The sequence below is a fragment of the Mastomys coucha genome, unplaced genomic scaffold (genome assembly GCF_008632895.1).
Source record: "Mastomys coucha isolate ucsf_1 unplaced genomic scaffold, UCSF_Mcou_1 pScaffold20, whole genome shotgun sequence".
In the NCBI taxonomy this organism is placed as follows: Eukaryota; Metazoa; Chordata; class Mammalia; order Rodentia; family Muridae; genus Mastomys; species Mastomys coucha.
The window spans coordinates 13,125,355-13,147,366 of record NW_022196903.1 but is presented as its reverse complement, the minus strand read 5'-3'; the positions used below and the strand labels follow the sequence as shown (position 1 = coordinate 13,147,366).

At 40.3% G+C, this 22,012-nt stretch overlaps 1 protein-coding gene across 5 annotated transcripts in view; it reads right to left on the bottom strand.

The window, feature by feature from the left end:
* Positions 1-22,012, bottom strand: part of Met (MET proto-oncogene, receptor tyrosine kinase) — a 103,649-nt gene that overhangs the window by 33,982 nt on the left and 47,655 nt on the right. For all 5 annotated transcript variants that reach the window (XM_031381219.1, XM_031381220.1, XM_031381218.1 and 2 more), the window contains 7 exons: positions 9,886-10,020; positions 8,820-8,993; positions 4,659-4,819; positions 2,508-2,610; positions 2,240-2,376; positions 1,424-1,585; positions 605-704 (listed from right to left, as the gene is read on the bottom strand). In XM_031381219.1, coding sequence (XP_031237079.1) covers positions 605-704; positions 1,424-1,585; positions 2,240-2,376; positions 2,508-2,610; positions 4,659-4,819; positions 8,820-8,993; positions 9,886-10,020 — 972 coding nt within the window. The remainder of the gene's footprint in view (positions 1-604; positions 705-1,423; positions 1,586-2,239; positions 2,377-2,507; positions 2,611-4,658; positions 4,820-8,819; positions 8,994-9,885; positions 10,021-22,012) is intronic.

The window sequence follows — 22,012 nt, the reverse complement described above, 5'->3', positions numbered from 1 at the left end:
TTAGGATTGCACTGCTGTGACAAAGCTCCAGGACCAAAATCAACTTGGGAGAAGAGGGTTTATTTCATGTCACAACTCTCAAATCACACTCCATCACTGAGGAACGTTAGGAACAAGAACTCAACGAAAGACCACAGAGGAATTCCACATACTGGCACATTCTCCAGGCTCATGTTAAAATACCTTTTATATCCCTCCCAGGACCTAGGGAGGGCATCACTCATAGTAGACTGGTCCTTCAACATCAATGATGATGATGATGACAAAAAATGCCCCTAGAGACCCACCTGCAGGCCAATCTGATAGAGGCACTTTTCCAATTGTGACTCTTCTTCCCAGATAACCTTTGGCTTGTGACAAGTTTGTGTTTATACCAACAAGCTTGAAAACTGATGATCAAGCTGAATGAAGGTCTTCATTGGTGTATAAACATGTGTGTGTATATGCATGTATATGTACAATGTCAGCCCAAGATTCTACTGTTGAATAAAAGTACCCTTTGACCTCTGCTGCAGGTGATTAGACAAAGCCCAAATGTCCCTGTGCCCTGAATGCCTGGCAGCACTGGCAGAGCTCTGAGCAGAATGGCTGCTCTAGGACTTACCACTGTGTAGTTCATGCCCACTTCATGCACATCTATTACCAGTTTTGGGATGCTAACCGAATTCAGGGTCTTTCCAATACCCGTTATTGTGCTTCCGCCACTGGTAAAATGAAATAGAAAACAGGAATATTTAGTGTTTCCACCAACTGTGCAGAGGTTCAGTCTTATATTCAGCTTTATACTTATTATACTCTTATAATGCTAGAGAACTTGCTAGGGTTGAGTGGGAGTTTAGGGAAATTTCTCTGGAAATTTGAGAATATTTAAAGAAAATTATATTTCATTAGCTGTAGAAATGGCTGCAATCTTGCCAACTAAATGTGGAGAAGAAAAATGTCCATGACTATTGTCGGCAGGCTGATAGAACAAGCAAAAATGGGAGAGGCTCAATAGATACTGACTAAAACAGAGTCTGGTGCAGAAAAGAACTATGTATGTGTAAAGGGGTCACAAAACACAATGAGAAGAGAGGCGGAAAAGGCGACCTGCGGCTCAGCAGAGAATTGACACAGATGGAAATATACTATATATGACATGGGTGCATATATACCATGGCACCAGGTTGAACTGTTCTTATCTAGGAGTTGAAAGCATAACAGGAAATGAATAATAGGAAGAACTGTTCTTGACAGGAAGTAACATCAATAAAGTCAGACTGTCCTGAGAACCTAAGTACAATTTCCCACTGAACTGGAAAGGTGAAAAGAAGTACAGCAGCGCTGCAACAGGGGATTAAAAGTGGGATGCCCCTTGGGTGTTCCTCAGCCTAGCTGTCCTCTGTTCTCGCTTTTTTCCCACTCATCAGAAGATTTTACTCACCTAATAAAAGATTTGGTCGGGTGGATTTCATAGACAATGGGGTCTTCCCGGTAACTGAAGCTGCTCGTCACTCGATTAGCCAAGTCAATTTTCAATTTCACAGGAAACTCAGCAGAGATAGTTTGGGCTGGGGTGTAGCATTCGAGGATACTATCTGATACACTGAACAACAAACAAACACAAAAGACCAGAAAGAAAAGAAGGAAAGAATAAAGAGCAGACATCAGTTATTAGTGATATACATACCCCAAAATTATATCTGTAAGTTGAAAAACACAACTCAGTGACATTTCCTTGTCATATAGCTTGTTTATATTCAACTAGATCCCACACTTAGCCTTGTTGAAAGGCCATCTGTGACTTCAAAACATTTGGCGGTTCAAGCAAGCTTCAAAGTACATTTGGTAGTTTGGTACTTAACTCCTTCAACTCTAAGAAGGAGAAAAATAACTACCTTTCAAATATAACCTCACCCATTTTGTCTCTCCACATATCTTCTTTATCTTTGAATATTGATAGAAATGCTCGTTTTGATGTCCTGTTGATGACCAGAGCTTTAATTCACTGTATAGCTCAGGTTAAGACTCACCACAATAAAGAAGTGGGTAGCAAGACAAAGCTCAGAATGGGGATTAATCAATCAAAAGGGAAGGATAGAAAAATCAGCAAGAGGAAGCAGATGGATTTTGGAAAGAGAGAATCATCAGTGGCAGAGAATCATACAGAAACATCTTTATTATGCTCTGCGCAAACGCAAAAGAACTTGGCATGGCGTATTAAGGCACAGATATTAATAAGCAAAAGTATTTACAATACCTTTTTAAAGTGCATGTTTTCCCTCCAATTGAAATGTGTCTAGAATTGCCACTCTTGAGGTATTTTCCAGTTAAAGTGAGTAAGGTGCCTCCAGCCTGAGGCCCGTACCTTGGAGAAATACTTGTTATTACAGGATTCTGAATGGGCAACAAAACCAAAGAGGAACTGGTTAGTTCCATCTTTAAGCGGATGCTTAATAAAAATCTTTATTCTTTTAGTATAAAAACAAATAGCCTAGGTCATGAGCAAAAGCACTTCTTGGACTTACTACATAGGAAAATGCACTGTATTGTGTTGTCTCTCGACTGTTTGAGATAATCACAGACACATTGAAGTGCTCACTCATCGCGGGACCAACTGTGCACTTCAACCTGAAAAAAAAAAATAAAAAGAGCACAGCTTAATATGTTTCAAATCCACATGCATTTTCTGATTTCCTGGTTTGGCTGCTTGTTGTGATGGGACATTAAACCCCAAATTGTGAGCACGTGACTCCAAACAGCAAGCTCAGTTTCATGGAAGCATTAAGGCTGAAAAAAAATTATGTAATTCTACTTTTTGAACAGTTATGCCAAACTTTACTTCGACCATTGTAGGAAACTTCATGTCACCAATGCAGACTCACCAGCTAAGAAGTGCATGATGACCTAACCTGTAAAGTTATGTGCGTGGTTGTCTGGCACATGTAACATAGGCTGTGTCAGCAGTCTAAGAAGCAGTGTGCCAGCTATGAAGAAGCCAGCTCTCTTCACCAATTTATGCCAACAGCTATATTTCTATGACTGTCGTTGTCACAAACTCATTTAAACCACTTAAAGGATAATGCAACTGTGCCAGGTTTTGCATGGAATTATGATTGCTGTGTCATGTTGGGGGCACAGGTATGCATGTCGAAGACAGAAGCCAATCTTGGGTGTTATTTCTCAGGAGCTATCTACCTGATTTTGAGATGAGCTCTTTCTCTGGGACCTGGAGATCCCTGAATAGGCTAGACTGGCTGGCCAGAAAGCTCCAAGAGTCTTTCTGCCTCTGCCTCCCCAGTGCTGGAACCAGTGAGCATCATTACACTCAACCTTTTATTTGGGTGCGAGATATTGAACGTTGGTCCTTATACTTGACTGACAAGCACATTAGCAACCTAGGCATCTCCTCAGCTACCAATGTTGCCATTTTTATCAGTAGTCTTATAGACTACTGATATAGAGTTTACTCTACAATAGAGTTTAATACATATATGTATATATATATATATGAAGTTTAATATAATTTGTTTTTACTAAGTTACTTCTAAAAAGAGTTTATGAATTGTCTTTTCTTTATAGATCTTAATTCACATTTTAATAATTTAGAGATTTGAAGAACAAGGGATGTCTCTAGAGTGAATTTGCTTTGGTCTTTGGCCTAGCAAGCTTGATATTAATTGGTTTTGGTTATTATATTAAGGTCTTTTATGATGACCCTAGAATGAAATCTAGGGTCAACCATAATGATTCAACTGTTAAAACTTTGGTTGTTGCTACTGCACTATAACAAGTAACCTCTGGGTTACCTGGTTACTGTGGTATTTAGGGATTTTAGAAGAGATATGTAGAATACAAGAGAATACCGTCTTTATCAGAGAGCAGCAGCTCTGATCTCTGGTTTAGCTCAGGCAGGCTGTACCCCAGCTCTCTTAATGTTAGGCAAGAATGGAACCGACAATGCTTACGATTTGGGGGATGCCCAGATGGCAGAGTACCAATGAATATGACCTGAATATAAATTCATCTAAAAAGAGTCTTAAAACTGTTTGATTTCATTGATGGCTTCACCACTGTTCCAAGGACCAGCAAATGAATCGTGAACAGACGACAGACACCCTGCTGTTTATCGATGTTCATGAAAGACCTTTGGGGGGAATGTTTGAGGTCTGAAGGGGAAGGGCCATGTTTTCAAATTGCACAGGCAATTTCTGCAGAGTTTTATTTTAGTAGTTTCAAAACTCCTAGATGTTAGTCTAGCAGGATGGAAGAGCAGTTACCACATGTCTGATGGTCTGTGTTTGAGCCCTGGAACCTACATTAGTAGGAGGTAACCAAATTCCTGAAGTTATCTTCTAACTTACACACGCAATGCTACATGTGCAACTGCCAAACACCCTAAACCACAGTAATAAATGCAAATACTAAACTCTCCAACTCCGTATAAAGATTAAATCAAGTGAACAAGTCTAATAACAACTTGTGGAAGCTGAATTGTTCTAAGCCATGTCACTTGAAGAAAACCAAACACATCTTCAAATGCTACGACAGGTCAAGACCCCTGTGGATTCCTGGATGAGCAGAGCAGGTTGAACAATTGTCTTTTTTCTTTTTGGAAAACACAATTAAACCCAGCCTATCTTCCAAGGCAAACCCAGCGAAGTCACCACGTTCCTTACGTATTTGTCGTGCTCTCGCTTAAGGTCAAGGTACAGCTCTCGTTGCCAAGCAGAACTTTGGTTTTCCTTAAATCAAATTTATTATTCTTCTTGAATCCAAAGTCCCAGCCACATATGGTCAGCACTGTTCCTCCTTCAAGGGGTGCACTGGTGGGGAACACCTACAATGGTAAATCCAGCAGAATGTGATCATCTTTCATATTGTAGAAACCAAGCAAACTATGTACTACTTTTTAATATTTATTTTTATTTTGAAAAATTCACCTGCATGTGTTTCTATGTGTGGGTTTGTGCTTGTGAACAACCTGACTATGGAAGCCGGAAGAGGGCATTTCCTCCCCTGATCCTGGCGTTATAGCTGTAATGTGGGTACTGGGAGCTAAACTCAGGGGCTCTGTTGAACACCTCTCCAAGTCTCAGAATAAAGTAATTAATAAGAATTTTAGTTGCTTTTTAAATATGGTGAACTTTGATCCAGAACCTACATGAAATTAGATAATATTTACTACAAACAACATACTGTTTCTACTGGCAAAAATCTAAACTGAGAGATCCTCAAATCAGTATTGTAGTTGTTTTTCTAATTCTACTTATTGACATTATTTTATCTCATTTTGAAAATGTTTTTCCTCAGTGAATAAGAGGCTCATTTTTGGTGTGTTAAAAGTGACCCCTGGAGTTACTCTAAGATGGTGGCAGCCATCATATACTGTAACGTGAAGCATTTATGATGACTATTCCTAGGCTAAAATTATTTAGGCAAAACACATTTCCAAGTTAAAAATAAGCTCCTCCTGGGGAGCTGTGTGACAATTGAGAGAGGAAATGCTCTTTTGGGGGGACATATTGTAAATTGTACTGTAAAGTACAATGGTGGGAAAAAGAAGTGTGACGACCTGGGCAACTCAGAACCAGCCAAGGCACTTACTAAAAAGCCAGGCCCGCGCCACTGGACAGTTAAGAAGAACTTTCAGGAGAACTCAAGCTTGCAAACATTCCCATCCTTCCTAAGCAAATAATTACAAAACAGTGTCTCAACTCACTCTTGTTGCCAAACCCCTCTAAAGTCTCAGCTTAATGCTTTTATAATCGCCTTTTTACCCATAAAAATCCATTACACAGTTGTGCCTTTCATGAAAACTCACCTCATCTATGTCTAGCCAAATGAGAACTGCTAGGGGGAAAATCTGTTTATTATGATATTGGCAATCCAGCAGAAGCGAAGAGGCAATCACTCCCAGGACTCTTCAGGCCAAGGCTGACACCCGGTCTCTGCTCACTGTAAGGAAGTTTCCCCCTTCCAAAACAGCTGCCCAAGCCAATGTGGACCAGATCCTTCTGCCTCCAGCCCTTCCCCTGTTTCTCATCAAAACTGCAGCCTGTCATTCAGCACACATCATCATCGCTTCCAATGAGATGGCAACGAGACTTGGCAATCCCTGAGAAAGACATCCTTGCCTAGTAGCTGTGACTCCTAGTGACAAGTGATGACTGCGACAGACAAGTGACTATAAAACCTGCGCTACCCCCCAACCCCCGGCCCGAGTTAGAAAGGTTGGCTCTGTTTAGCATTCTCTGAGCTGAATGCTGTCCCAGTAGCTTATGAAGGAACTGTCCCTCTTCCAGGGGAAAAGGAAGGAAGCTGTCGTAGACCACACACCCTTGAATAGCCCCAACAATGGGCTGGCAAACTAGGAGTTATCCTGAGGTGCAGAGAAAATCTCCAGGCAGGAAATGACTGTCCTGTCCTGAGCCACAGAGGCCTGCTCTCCCACCTGTCTGGCTGGGGAGATATCACCACAAAGTAGTTCCTCTCCTTTCACAGGTGAAAGATCACATTACTGCTGGGCTCGTTCCATCAAGTGTTAGGCTTATTTTTGTGCACCCCATTAAAATAAAATATGAGAAAGCATTAAAAAAATCAAATATTACATTTACTACTGAAGCCACTTTCTGATTTAGCAGGAAAAATAAAGTCACAAATATGATGATGGCAAAGTCCTGCCTGGTCTGCTGTTACTCCTTATCTGGGATTCTGATCAATGACACAGTTCTACTGTGTCTCTGAGACTGTCTTCAGTCCTATGATATATGAAGATTATCCCACCCTGATACATTCAGACTATACTGTGAAACTACCCCTCCTTTTCTGAACATTCCTCATTGCTCTTAAAGTATGAAGTCAGAGGGCACATTTGAAACAATGCATTGGGTTTAAAAATCCTGAAATCATTCATATCTGAAATTGCAAACTATCTCAGCTACTGGATAGCATGTACCTTGAGAAGCAGGTTAATGTGTATGTATCAGAAAGTGAAATTCTATACATTGCCTGGATTTGTGCATGTAGAGTTGAAGGCAGAAAAAGAAAGGGGGGACAATTTATCTTATTATTATTATATATATATTTTTTTTTTTGCAGTAAGAATGCCCAATGTCACGGTCTAGTATGGCATGAAATCTCCCTAACAACTACAGATAGAGGGGGGTGGGCTTGTGGGTTTATAGACTCGGCTGTGCGATTGCTATTTTTCCTTTTGCCATAAAACCTACACCTCATCGACATGTGTATGATACACCAAAACCTTTGAAAGTCACCAACTGCAGATGGCTGGACTTTGGAAAGATGAAGGAAGAGGAAGACTTGTATGAGAAACTATGCTGCTCTGGAAAACGTTAAGCTCTTTGCTCGGTTGTCAGCTATTTTAACAAGACTTTGACGATTAATAAAGAGAGGCACCAGGGTCAGGATAAAGTTCTCCTTCTGGTCAGTTTATCAGCCTACTTTCTTAAACAGTAATGCGGACAGGTTTGAAAAGAAGCTGTTGTGATTTAACTGTGTGAGCCTGTGTTTACACCACACACACACACACACACACACACACACACACACACACACACACACACACACACGCATGCACACATACACTCCATATAGCTGTCACAGACAGTAAAGAGTACAAGTTTCTGGCATCTGAAATTGCCAAGGCTGTTGATTTAGTCAAGTATTCAGTTGCATGTGAGTTTTAAAAGAAGACTGAATAACACGCTACATACCCAGAGCTGCTTTCCTACTGTTTTCAGTTCATTCTCTGGCTGACCAAGCCAAGGTTTGATAATCATGTCATACCTAGCAGAAAATGGCTTTACTGAAAGCCCAGTTACCCACTGCTAAGCTTGCTCTAAACCATAACTAAATGGAAGCAGCCACACACTCCAGTCGGGTTTCCACTCGGCTACTTTGTTTACTTGGCGGGAACCAGGTGACCCGGCCCTTTAACTTGAATCTTTCGCAGGCACCGTTTACAAAAGTCCCAACTATTCTACCGGGAGACAGAAAAGTTAGTACTGGGTCCTCACTTGGGAAATTTTTTTTTCAAGCAAAATGTACAGGGGACAAGACATTTTAAAAAAAATGACCTCAGATTTCATAGTATCAAACCAAACCTTATAGAAATAAAGCAACACCTTGAGTATGGCAGCATTGTCAAGGTTGCTGTCTCTACCAGGAGTTAGGTTCTTCAGTGGGGCCACACTAATCTCTTGTCTTGCCATGCCATCAGTGTTTTCAGAGTGATTAAAGCCACACGATATGTCTTATAGCAGTGCAGATGCCAGAAGAGCTAGTCTCTGTGTCATTATTTCATGATCAAGTACACTGAGATAAGATCTAAAGGGTACCCACAGGTGAACCTGAGAACCAGCCTTTATGTTTGAGGCTCATCAATGTGAAAGGTCCAACTTAGGGGCTCCACGTATGCCACGAACCTGACACCTATCTCTGTGGAGTTGGTAGCTTCGGTTAGGGCACCTTGCTTAGAGCAGGCAAGGAGGAATGAGTGTGGGTGATTCCAGAGGGAGCAGATCTGGACTGGGGAGCAGTACTGGTCATCTCTGCCTCACTGCGTTATACACACAGACCTAAGGGAGAGCAAGCATGCTAGAGAGGACCTAGGGAGCATGAAGCGAGCACTTGGGATGCAGAATGAGAGGGTGTCCCAATGCTATCTTAAAGTCAAAGCTAAGACAGAGAGGGGGACTTTGGCTGACGTCCCCCACATAGATGAATGCATTGATATCTGCATTCTTTTTTTCACTATTGGAATTTGCATTTACCAAAAAAAAAAAAAAATATACTTAGTAGCTGGCAGATATCCCTACCTTATAAACTGCTGGCAGACAGATCTCTTGAGTCCATGTACCGCTGGGGCATTCATCGGAATGCACACATTGATTGTGGCACCAGCCACACTGTATAAAGTAAGGGGCAGAGAGACACTGACTGCAAGACTGGAAATGCCCACAGCCCAGGCCGTTCAATGGAATCTTGGTGATCTGCAAAGAAAAGGGACAAAAAGGACTTCTAGTAGGGTTTATAAAAATTGAACATGTAAAAGTCTCATATAAATATCACTGGACGGCATCTAATTGAGATAGCATCTCTGTGAAAAATTCCGTAACAATGGCTTTAAGTGATCTCTAAAATGCCAAACTCCTCCTTTTACCATTGGCACACACGTGATAAAAGGTAACACTGTTTGGCGGGTATAGTGTGCACCTGAGAGGCCTGGTGCTTGGAAGGCTGAGACAGGGCCGTGAGCTCCAGGAAATCTTGGACAGCATAACCAGAACTAATTAACTAGCCCCTTCCCCGCCCCAACCTTAAGGAAATATCAACATTACTGTCCTGGTCCAGAATCACTTTGTTATAATGTTAGAAGTTCTGCAAAGTAGAGACACGTGGCTCTGAGATGATTTTAAAATAACAAGAAAAACTAATTTAAGCTGGAGGGGAAACCACTTGAGACCCTGGTAAGTTCTGTGTGAGGTTATATAGCATTAGTATCAAGAAGTTCATCTCTCTCTCTTAGAGGAAAGGGATTACAGGCTGGAGTCACCTTCCAGTTTGTGTCCCCAGGATTTATCATCTGCCTGCTCTGAGCGTCTGTTGGGAGGACTGTAATTCCCATCCTCCTTGTTTGTTTGTTTGTTTAACTGAGAAATAGGACTGAGGAGAAAAACACATTCTAGAGAAGACCTCCTCAGGCCTAATACTATTTGACTAGTAGATAACGTTACTTAAGAAGGCTCTCTGGAAGATTCTAGAAAGAGCTAAATGGAAAAGGCATGAATCTAAGTCTCTGAGATGGGGAATTTAAACACCACCACACATTATCCATCCAAGAAGAACCTCATCCATGGAAACTCCCACGGAAACAGGCCTTACCTTCTTTCCTGTGACAACCAATGTATAGCCATTTTGATTTGATGGATGCTCAACAATAACTTCTGGGGATACAGGCTGGGAATCCAGGAGGAAGTTCACATGAGGGGTGAAGTGTGCCGTTCGAGAGAGCACCACCTGAGCAACAAAAGGAACCATCTTCATTCCAACAGACTTACTTTAAATACAGGAAGAGTGCATTACTGTTACTGTTCCAACTACAGACCCACAGGGCACCCTGTTAGAAACCAGCGCAACATTTTTTCATCTCCTGCCTTGAAGCCAATTTGTTCAAACCCTAGTGTTTCGCCTATGGCCTCAGCAGTTTCTAGGGGAAGAGATCTTCCAATCAATCAGGTAGCACATTCAGACCAATCCTTACAAGTGCATGGGGAACTGGAGGAGTCAAAACTCTCCCCAGGAGGAAAATACCACATGGGCTACATCATTCCTGGATTATTCTCTAGTCTGTCCTTTTAACCCTCCCCATGGGGCAGTTTCTCTAAATGTAGAGCATAGGGAATCTGGAAACCTGGGGCTGTTTCCAGCTTTGCTACTCTTAAACTGTATTTGTGGATCTTCTGAGGCCAGAATAGACTCTGACTATTTGAATTGAATGTTGGACACACACACATCACTGTCTCAATATATGCTATTACTTTAACAAAGTAAACCTGGGGATTCATCCCATATACAGTCACCAAACCCAGACAGTATTATAGATGCTAAGAACTACTTGCTGAAAGGAACCAGATACAGCTGTCTCTTGAGAGGCTCTGCCAGAGCCTGACAAATACAGAGGTGGATGCTTGTAGCCAACCATTGGACTGAGTACAGGGTCCCCAGTGAAGGAGCTAGAGAAAGAACTGAAGGAGCTGAAGGGGTTTGCAGCCCCATAGGAAGAACAACAATATCAACAACCAGACCCCCCTTATCTCCTAGGGACTAAACCACCAACCAAAGAGTACACATGGAGGGCCTCATGATTCCAGCCACATATGTAGCAGAGGATGGCCTTGTCGGATATTAGTGGGAGGAAAGGCCCTTGGTCCTGTGATGGCTTGATGCCCCAGTGTAGGGAAATGTGAGGGCAGGGAAGCAAGAGTGGGTGGGTGAGCACCCTCATAGAAGCAGGGGGAGGGCAGATGGAATAGGGGGTTTCCCTGGGGGGAAATTGAGAAAGGGGATAACATTTAAAATGTAAATATAGAAAGTATCTAATAAAGGAAAAGGAAAAAAAGTAGTTTTTAGTTTATTATAAATAAACTTCTACATTTTGTCCTGGCTTTAAAAGTAAGGCCTGAGTTTTTCCAATGCCTGAAGGATGTGTTCAGAGAAATGGTGTTATTTTTGCTTTCAGGTATTTGTCATTTGGATATTCTCCAGCAATACAATTTCCCTCCTTCCTGTTTCTAGAATCACGTGACAATGGAAATTTAGACAGATCAATTGAGGAGACTAGATCAGAATTGTTATATTAGCTGATTGCAGATTTTAGGAGAGTTTGGGCATGCTCAGTGGGTCTCTTAAGTAGGTCATCAGTTTGTACACAGGGAATGTGAAATAAGAGGTTGATTCAGCACTGGGCTTCAGATCTACTGTGAAACTACCTGACACTTCCAAGAAACTTCTATAAGTTATATTTTCAAAATGCACTGGTTTGATATATGAAATCCCAGGACAATGATGGACACCCTGAAATTAGAATACAAACAAAGGAACAAAACCAAACCACTCCCTCAGCCATAGTTTTCTCATTCACAAAACAGAAGTGGAGATTAAAGTAGTGATTAAGTGCTTTGGACTCAAATACATACAAACTAAACATATTCTGAGGAAAATGGTCATTTTTTTTCTTCTTCAACACAATAAAGAAGTCAAGTAGCCTGAAACAATTTAGGAAGATTTCCAAGTGCTTAATTTGTTCTCACGGGATGAACTGTTAATAGAAAAAAATAACCAAGTGCATATTGAGCCATAAAAGTTTAACATCATGACAGTCTGGTTCTACTCCAAGCAGTCAACACTTTCAAAACACCTACATTAATCGGGGTGGTGATATTTACACAGGAGTTAGAGAATGGTTCAAGGGTCATGTGGTCAGGATGCAAATTACTGTTATTTTTTATATTTAGGGCCCAATAGTGACCTTTGTGGGCAAAACAAATAAGAGTTTAATTTTCCCTACCTCCTCCCTTGGGCTGCTCACCTATCAGATGTTGAAGATCCCTAATCTCTACAGCACATCTCCTGGATTTCAGTTATTCAGTTTTGCAATTTTAAACCTCTTTTGGTGCTTAGCTCCTCCTATTCTCTGTAGTTTTCCAACCCATGACTTCACTTTGAAAATAAAGATATAGAAAACAAAACAAAACAAAACAAAGCAAAACAAAAAGCCGAAAAAAAACCAAAAAAAAACCAAAACAACAACAACAACAAAAAACCCTTTCTCATGAACAAGTCGAAATTAAGACAAACATCAGTGTGTTGGCTCATCTTAAGTCAACTTGACAACACAAATTAGAGTTATCTGAAAGGAGAGAAACTTAATTGAGAAAATGCTTCCATAATATCTGACTGTAAGACACTTCTTTAATTAGTTATTAAGGGGAGAGGGCCATGCCCATTGTGGGTGGTTCCACTACTGGGCTTCTATAAGGAAGCAGGCCTAGTAAGCCATGGGAAACAAGTTAATAAGCAGCATTCTTCCATGGCCTCTCCATCAGCTAATGCCTCCAGGTTCCTATTTGAGTTCCTGTCCTGACTTCCTTAGATGAAGAACAGTATAAAAGTAGATATGGACGTGTAAAAGCCAAATAAATCCTTTCCTCCCCTGCTTGCTTCTTGGTCATGGTGTTTTGTTGCAAGTAATGAAACCTAAACTAAGACACATGAGCTTGTCTTAATACTCAGTTTTCTGTGACTTTCACCTCTTTGATGATTATGGATCAACTCTTACATATTTGCATGCTGCATCTGTCTTTCTGGCTTCTTCTAGTCTCCTCAGACCTACTACATGACAATGATCATCTTCCAGAACCCTTTGAAAGGCTATGTTTCCTTTTCCTTAAACTGCTGTCACGTGATACGTCAGGACTGGCTGCTGAGCCTTATGGCAGTTCTATATATAACCTTCTTGCTCGGTTTAGAATTTCTCGAATCTATAATAAGCAATCCCTTCTTAATTACTAGACTGTTATCTCTGACTTTATCGCATATCTGATTATATGTGCTTCCCGGGAACGATTAACCTTTCTCTTGGTTTTTAAAAAGAAGCTCTTTGCATCCTGGGTTTGGGTGGATTGATTTGTTTTTTTTTGCCTTCTCATGACTTTTCAGGTGGAGACATCATACACATGACATTTTCATCATAGGTAACTGAGTCAGACACTATACTATGCTCAGTGCTTCAAGAAGAGATGACAGTTATTCTGGAATATAGATACCGCTTCTGCTCTCCATAAAATCCAAGGGAGAATTGAGCTGGAGAGTGGAAGAGTCAGGTTTCCCGGAGACTTTATCTAATGCCCAAATCTGAGCACTTGATTCCTTCTTAAACACCCAGCTGCTTGGCTCTAGGAGCCCTGGAGTGAGAAGTCCCAAAGAGCACTGGGGAGTTGATGCTAGAACAGCTTTCACAATGCATTTCCTTGGCTGTGACTCCCTGGTTCAGTAACCTTGGCTGCAGGAGTTAAGTGTGTCTAAGGCGAAGGCCTCTGTTTAAAAGAGTACTGATGGCCCACACGAAAGTGTACTAGCCCAGCTAGCACAGCTGCTGGACTAGAAGGGCTGTTGTCTGCTGTAGAAAGTGGACAGACAGCGAGAGAAGGAAGGAAGACCAGGGGAAGAGGGGGGCGAATCTTTGCCTTTGCAGTAATGAGCAGAGACCTTATCGCAGATGCAAATACGCTTTCAGCTGATCATTAGCCTTTTCTCTGCAGGAGCATCCACTGTAAGGAAATGCCAAGAATACTTTTTCTATCATTAATCCCTCCCTTTCTCTCATTGCCAGAAACCTAAATAATTGAGTAACCACTAAAATCCTCAAAATACTCCCGAAGCAATGCTCACAAGAATTAGGAGTTGCTTTTTGTTGTCATGGAGATATTTCTAGGGACTGAACAGATTTTGGCATGTAAGTTTAATTCTTATGATAAATCACTTGGCAATCTGAGAACAATTAGTATGAAATAGAAGACTGGCAATTATCTTTTGAATTTCTACTGTGTCCATGACTAATCCTTAGTATTTAGGTCACAAACTCTTTTTCTTTAATGATCCTGAAAATATAGGTCTAATGCACTGTTTGGGGGTGGGGAGGGGGAAGAATCCAAATTTACTTGCTCATTGCTGTTATGAGGCCACATACACTCTCTCAGTAAGGTATCTGAGAAAAGATGGGATAAAACAATACATGAACAGAAAAATAAAACAGTGTGGCTTCACCTAGAAAACTTGTAAATGTGAATAAAATACTTTTCTGTGATTTATTATGATTCATAAAGACTAAATTCTCTACCATATTTTTTTCTCTACTTTTTTTTTTTTTTTTTTTTTTTTTTTTTTTTTTTTTTTTGATTTTTTGAGATAGGGTTTCTCTGTCCTGGAACTCACTCTGTAGACCAGGCTGGCCTCGAAGTCAGAAATCCGCCTGCCTCTGCCTCCCAAGTGCTGGGATTAAAGGCATGTGCCATCACCTCCAGGCTAAAGATTTATTTACTTATTATATGTAAGTACACTGTAGCTGTCTTCAGACATTCCAGAACAGAGAGTCAGATCTCGTTATGGATGGTTGTGAGCCACCGTGTGGTTGCTGGGAATTGAACTCAGGACTGTCGGAAGAGCAGTTGGTGCTCTTAACCACTGAGTCATCTCTCCAGCCCAGGTTTTATTTTCAACTAGACAATTTTACAAGTTAGTTTTGTTTAAAAACAGATGAAGATAATTTTAACAAAAATAAATAAATCTAGGTGGCTATTTCCTCAAATGCTTCTTTTAGACAATTCAATAGTTTCATGTATGAAGGGGATGATGATGAAGAGGGGGATGGTGGAGCGGAGGAGGGAGGTGAGGGGGAGGGGGAGAAGAAGAGCACGAGTGATGGTGATGTTTGTAGGGCCAATAGGAATTTCAGTGCTCACTTGAGTAGAAAATGTCCTTAATCTACAACAACCCTGATTGTCAATTGACTTCCAGGGGCTTCCCCCAACCTTCAGAGAACCTGTGACTTCCAGGGGCTTTCCCCATCCTTCAGAGACGCTGCTGTCACCCATGCTGTTCTGATGTGACCACACGGCCATGACACCTTCTCTGTCCCACACCCTCCCCATGCGACTTGGCACACAGAAGTCCATGGAGTGTGTTTCATCTCCCACTCTGACTGTTTCCTCAGTGAGAATCCACTGCTCTTCCAGCCACTCTCACAGCCTCTACCCTATCTTATAGAGGCCTAGCTTTTAGAGTATATGCAGATTTGTGCAATCATTACTACAGTCAACTTTGGAATACTTTTAGTAGCTCAAACAAAACAAAACAAAACAAAACAAAAAACACCTACCAACATCCCTTAACAATGATTGCCCAATCTCTCGAGCCTCTGACAAGTACGAGTCTACTTTCTATCTCTCTATTTTTGTATTCTGGACATTGTATATAAATTGAATCTGACACTGTCTGGAATTTTGTGTATGGCTATTTTCTACTTAGCATATGTTTTTAAGATTCATTCCTGCTCCTTTTTATTGCCAAGCAATATTTTTCTGTCTACACAGACCCCATTTTATGCACATATACATCACTTGGGGGAACAGTTTGGTTGTTTCTACATTTTCCTCTGAAGAATGCTACTGTGGATATTGATGTGACACTATCTGTGTGATCTCATCCTTTCATTTCTCCTGTGTGTTGCATCTAGGGTAAGGCTTTTTCTTTTTAAAACATTATGCATGGTAACCTCATCTTTATGTTTTTAAGGTGTTGCTAAGTTATTTCCTTGTGTTTTTACTATTCTATATTCCCATTTCTTGACAAGGTCTCTCTCTATCTCTCTGGCTGTCCTGGAACTCACTAGACCAGGCTGGCCTCGAACTCACAGAGATCTGCCTGTGTCTGCCTCTCAAATGCTGGAGTGATGAGAGGAAAGATGAGTGCCACAGAGCCTGGCCTTTTTTTCCATTTCTTTATTACGGACATTTTAGTAGGTGTGAAGCAATACTTTTTCTGTGGTTTGCGTTTGTATTTCTTACCAAATGTTTTTGTTTTGTTTTTTGTTTGTTTTGCTTTGTTGTAAGAGGAAAGTACCTCAAGAGATTAGCTGGAGACCCTTGCTTGGCCATCCCTGCTCAGCACCCACAGTCAAGGCTTGGAAGAATGTTTCCTCAGAGTCAGAGTGGGCCTCTAGAGTGCAGGGCCCTAGAGAAGCTGTTAGCTGGCAGGGTAGATTCTCACTGGAGAAACAGTGAGAGATGAAGCACGCAGTTATCTGTGTGGCAGATCTCTCGGAGGTAGAGAGGCCTGTAGGAAATTGTTGGAAGACCAAAGAGAATTTTCTTTCCATAGGAATTGAAAATCTATAGTCCTGTTTAAAGGTAATCAAAACTCCTCTTGAGTTTTGACACCACCTATGATATTGACTTATTTTAAATGTTAAGAAGCCCGGGATTTCTGTTGAGGAGTAAAGACAAACCAATTATCCATGAAAGAATCAAATTACTGGAAGTTTGGACTTAAGGAGAAAAATATGAGTAGAGTGACATTATTGATAGACGGAACGAGTTATGCCTAGATATAGTGCTGCAGATTTAGAGGTTAACCTGCTTTCCTGTAGTTCCAGTATAGATCAGACTCTGGTCCATAGTAGATCTCCATGTCATGTCTACTGTTTTAATATATTTGCAGATTTAAATGTGAAGCCCACTTATGCCTTGATGAAGGCCTGAGTGTTTTGAATGTTTCAGAATGTACCTTTGAGTTTAATGTGTATTTTCAAGGGATCACTCTGAGACCTTATGCTTCTAGCCAGCTTGAGATTTCTTAGCATCTACAAAATGATGCTCATTAGAAAGAAGCCATAATATGAAGAGCTGTTGCTTCAATCAAGAAAACTAGTTTAATGAAATAGAAAAAAATAGTAGAAATTGCTGATTAGCATTGGAAACTCAGAATTCAAAGACGTGGAAGGCGATATACCAAATACAAAAGTTAGTGAGGTAAACAGAAGAGAAGAGGAAAGATATGCCCCTCCGTGTCACAGAGTAAAGACATGAAGTTCATTAAAAGGTAGGGCTAGGGAGATTTTCTCTGTACTTTGCTTGGTTCTTTTTGCTAGATGAACATGAGTGCTTTTATACCAAGCAGGCATTGTAGGGACGGGCATATTCAAAAAGCAAGTCCTGGGGCTGGGAAGATGGCTCAGTGGTTAAGAGCACTGACTGAACTCAGAGGTCCTGAGTTCAATTTCCCAACTATCTGTAATGGGATCCCATTCATTGCAGTGATGGATTCTCAGGACCAAATCAATCCTTCCTCCCTTAACTTGGTTCTGTCAGCATTTTGTTACAGTGATGAAATAAATAACTAATGCAACTTCCAAATTCATAGTAAAACACATTGACTATAGGACAATTCGTCTATGTATAGAGTTAATCTACTACTGATAATTAAAATTAATGTTAGTAAAGGTTCATAAATTAATGCTATATATGTTTCCTATTTTATCTGTCTCTCTGTTTTTTTTTTTGATTTTCTACAAAACATCCATTGAAATAAATTTTATTTTCTCTTTTTTATCTACAATGAAACAAATAAAAGTTCCATATCTTCTCAGGGTTTCAAGTATTTATGATGCTTTAAATTTCTGTGATTTGATAGTGAACAAAATATATGTCTTTCAAGAGCTTGTATACATTAATTTTAAGAACCCAGCTTAAATTTTAGCTATGGGCATGACCTTCAGACTCTTGTTTACAGTAAGTTCTTGTTTAGCACAAGGAAGCTTCTGAACTCAATGCATGTGTTTTCTTCAAAAGAAACAGACTAGTGCTAATGTTCATTAGGTAGGTCCATATCTAGGCCAGTGTTGTATATTTCATTTTAAATGACATTTTTTTAATGATGCTTCTGTCTGAATATTTTATGAGAAATGAGTCAATTAACCATCCCTAAAGAGAAACAATGTTTGAGTTTAATCTTCATTCAGATGCATCTCTACCTAATGTTCTCTTTCTGGACTAATATGTATGTGTCTACAGTAATTCTCAGCATGATGTACGTCATTGCCCGCAGATGGAAAGAGCTGATATGGCACACCAGATAAGGGCCTAGAAGTCCCATGCAACCAGATGCTAGGAGGTGAGGAACTGAATTGGGTTTATGGAAAGGGAGTGATTACTCTCACCGTACCAACATGATCCTTTAAGAATAATCATAAAGAATAATCAAGGCCATAAAGAATAATCAAGACCAAGTGACATCTTTCCTCTTTAGCTTCTTGCTACACTCAACTAGTCCAGTTAAGACCAGAAGGGAAAATAATGAGCTTTAACATCAATGAAGGTAACAGAATAGGAAAGGGGTTGGGATGATGCAGAAAGACTGAGTGGTACCAAAGAGCTTAATGGTAGCTGTGATTACGCCCAGGAGAGTGGACACTGTTAACAGGCATACTATTGGTACCCAGAAAATGCCTGTGAGTTGAGTTTGAAGCAGGCCTTGGAAAGGCCTCTGGTCCCCTCCCCCATCCCTGATCCACTGACTCTGCTCAGCCTGACAGTCATGCATAAATATTTTAATAGCAATACTTTGCATTTAGAGATTAAAGACCTTATACAAGTGCTGTAGGAAAAAAAAATCAAGCAAGCATTGTTTAGATGTAGATTAGATGAGGAGCTCAGCAGGGGAGACGCTGGCAATCCCTGTGATTAGTCCAGTGATCTTCATGAGAATCCACCATTCTCCCACATGGCCCTGCTCGCTGGGCTATGCTTTCCTGTAAGGACGTATATTCCCCCTGTTTGCTTCTGCTATCTCAAATACTGCTTCGTGATCTACTTCAAAGCTTCCCGAGAGAGTGATCATACAAACCAAAACCGTTTTTGAATTCTATTACTGCTATATTTTCACGGATCTAGATTCAGATATACATGCACATCGGTATATTTAGACTTACGGGCACCTGCATGAGATACATTACATACTTGTTTAAAAGTTAGCAACATGTCCAAAATGTCTTCTGTGCCGTGCACAGACTATTGTTAGCTAAACAATATAATTCTTTCTAATCAAATAACCACTGTGAAATACCTGATTCACTGTGCACACAACAGCTGGGGCCGTGGCTTGTGTTCCCAGCCTAAGCTGAACACCAGCACAATAGGAAGGGCAGAAACAGCTGCAAACTCTTGGGATAAAAAAAAAAAAAATCTGCTAAGCAACTTTGCCATTAGGATTGAGGGTAGGAAGGAAGTAAAATCATTTCTCTGTATTTCTCATGTGTAGCAGCTGCCTTGGGAGGAAAAAAAAATATGTTGATTCTATTTTGTAACAGAAACGCCGTAGTATTTACTAACATGGGAGTTCTAGAAACTTAGCCTGGCTAAGATTCAGAGTTTTAGTCCAATCAAAACACTGACAGAACCTGGTGGTAAGTCACTCTGGCAAAGGCAGCTCATGGTCTCCTGTCTTCTCTACACTCTTTACCCCACTCCCTCCACTGTGGCTGATGTAAACAAACTGGATTTCAGTGTGGTTGGCCGCCTGATTCTGTTGCTGGTCAAATGCTTTAGGTTTATTTATATAAAACTCGATGGAACGCAACTATCACAGACATAAGTCCTTTGTGGTGCCTGTATCCCTTTATCAGCATGCACCACTGCTGCCAGGAAAACATTTTAATCTCCTCTATCAAAATTTTATTCCCCCAAAGCAGGTTCTGAGTTTCATTTGCTTCACTCACTTGCTCAGTTTTTTTTTTTTAAATCAGTATAATCTTAATATATGTTTGATGACGTTAAGATGACCTGGATAACAAAACTATCAGGCAGTGATGCCGTACCTGCTAGGAAATAAGTTCTCGTTTTCACTGTTTGGGCCATTAATGGGAGAAGATAGCTCCCTCACCACCCAAACACACTAAGATACAAGAATTAAGTATCAACTACAGAATTTTAGTTAAAAGGAGTATATGGTTATAGACACGTGATCTATCCCTAGGATGATATGAACTCTTTTATTAAAGTAACTTACTTAAAAATGGGATTTTATTATAATTTTAACACGTGGAAATAGACTATGACTCTTTTCATGTTTAAGAAAATACTGCTCTATGGGAGAAACAGGTTGTATCTATATATACATATATGCATACATGCATTTACACATATGCGTGCACTAGCAGTGAAAAAAGAGGCCATGTATTTGAAGGAATGTGGGGCGGGCTATATGGGAGGACTTGGAAGGTGGGGAAAGGAAGGGAGAAATGTAATTATATTATAATCTCAAAAGTAAAAAAAAAAAAGCCTACCTTTCAAATTGTAACTGATTGTTAAGTTGTATTAGTGTAGCCCTGGATTGGTGAGATAATGGGGAAATTAGAAGACAGAAAAGCACAAATAAAGATGAGGGAAGCAAGCCATTTATTGGCACTCGAGAGTAAGTAGTTTACCAGATGCCCCCTTCTCCTTCAGACTCTTTGGACTTTTACAGCAATGATCAGTGTAACTGAAGAATGCTTACAAGTGCAAGTGATGGGGTTCCATTTCAGAGATGACAAGTAACAGCCATATTGCCATGTTAAAGCTTACATGTATGTGAAAGGAGTATGTGTCCTATGAAGATATCATAGGTAAGATACCTATGAAGGTATCATAGGTAAGAATAGATTTAAATGACCAAGACTGGCGAGGCAGGCAGACAGCACACTAGACTGGGAGGGGGGCCAAGAGTAGTGGTCAGCTGTGAGGGTGAAGACGTTGGAGAGACAGTGTGGGGACATTCGTATCATGGGATCTTTGCTAACATTTTAGAGATAGGAGGTTGAATGACATGCTTCATGACTCCGGAAAGGGGTCCTCCCATGCCGATGAGCATGACAAAAACATGATTTGTAGTTCTTAAACTATGGCTATAACCAACATCTGAATTATTCTAAAAATGATGAGAGTTTTTAAAACTTTGCTTTGTAAAATAATATAGATTCAGTATGTAGGGTTGGGATGGACAAATTAGAGGAAAATCTCATCACCCTCAATTGGCTTACTAGATGCCATTATCCAATCAGGATATTAACTACATCATACAATTAATAACTATATTAGGCAATGAAGCAAACATTTTCCCTTATAAGAAATTCCTAATATTCACAGAAGTTCCCCAGATGTCACCATCCCTCTATCCCTCCACATTAATTGAGAATTTATTCACGAACTCACGGTGAAAAGCACCAATAATTATTAAAGCAGTAAAATATATCCAACATGAGGGGGTTGTTAATTTCTGCAATGTGCTATGATTCCTGTAGCTAGGAAACACTAATTCCATCAAGTCTGAAATGTGAACTTTTAGAGTATGGAAATCCTGTCACTAGCCATTAGAAGCATTTCTTAATGGATCCTGCTTTTAAAAAAAATTAAGTATCTGAACTTCTTTATGAGACTCTGCTACTTTGCAGAAGGAGGCAAGTCAGAGGTACAGTGGGATTTTGATAGCATCCCTTTCTGACTCCCGCTGGTGTCTCTCAGGGATGTGAATGATGTGAATGTCTCTTCTCATGGACATGCATGGGCCACACAATAGCTCTCCTTTGATGCAGTTTCCTCTGAAACAGGAAAACATTGCCTGGAAGTGCTTAATTGTTTGTTGTTTCTTTTTTTTTTTTTTTTTTTTTTTTTTTTTTTTTTACTTTCTAATCACATGATAAAAGTTATGAATGGGGAAAAAAACGATTCCAGACAAGAAGATTAAAGCAGCCACATTTGGGTTGAAAGGTTCAAAAACTACAAAAACAAGCTAACCACTTCATAAAAAGTAGGTCATGCCTCCTTGTTACCGTTTTTGGGTTTTGTTTCTAGCTTCGACCATGATTTGCACTTTATAGTCTGTTCGTAAATATCGTTCATTGATAATTATATAAAAT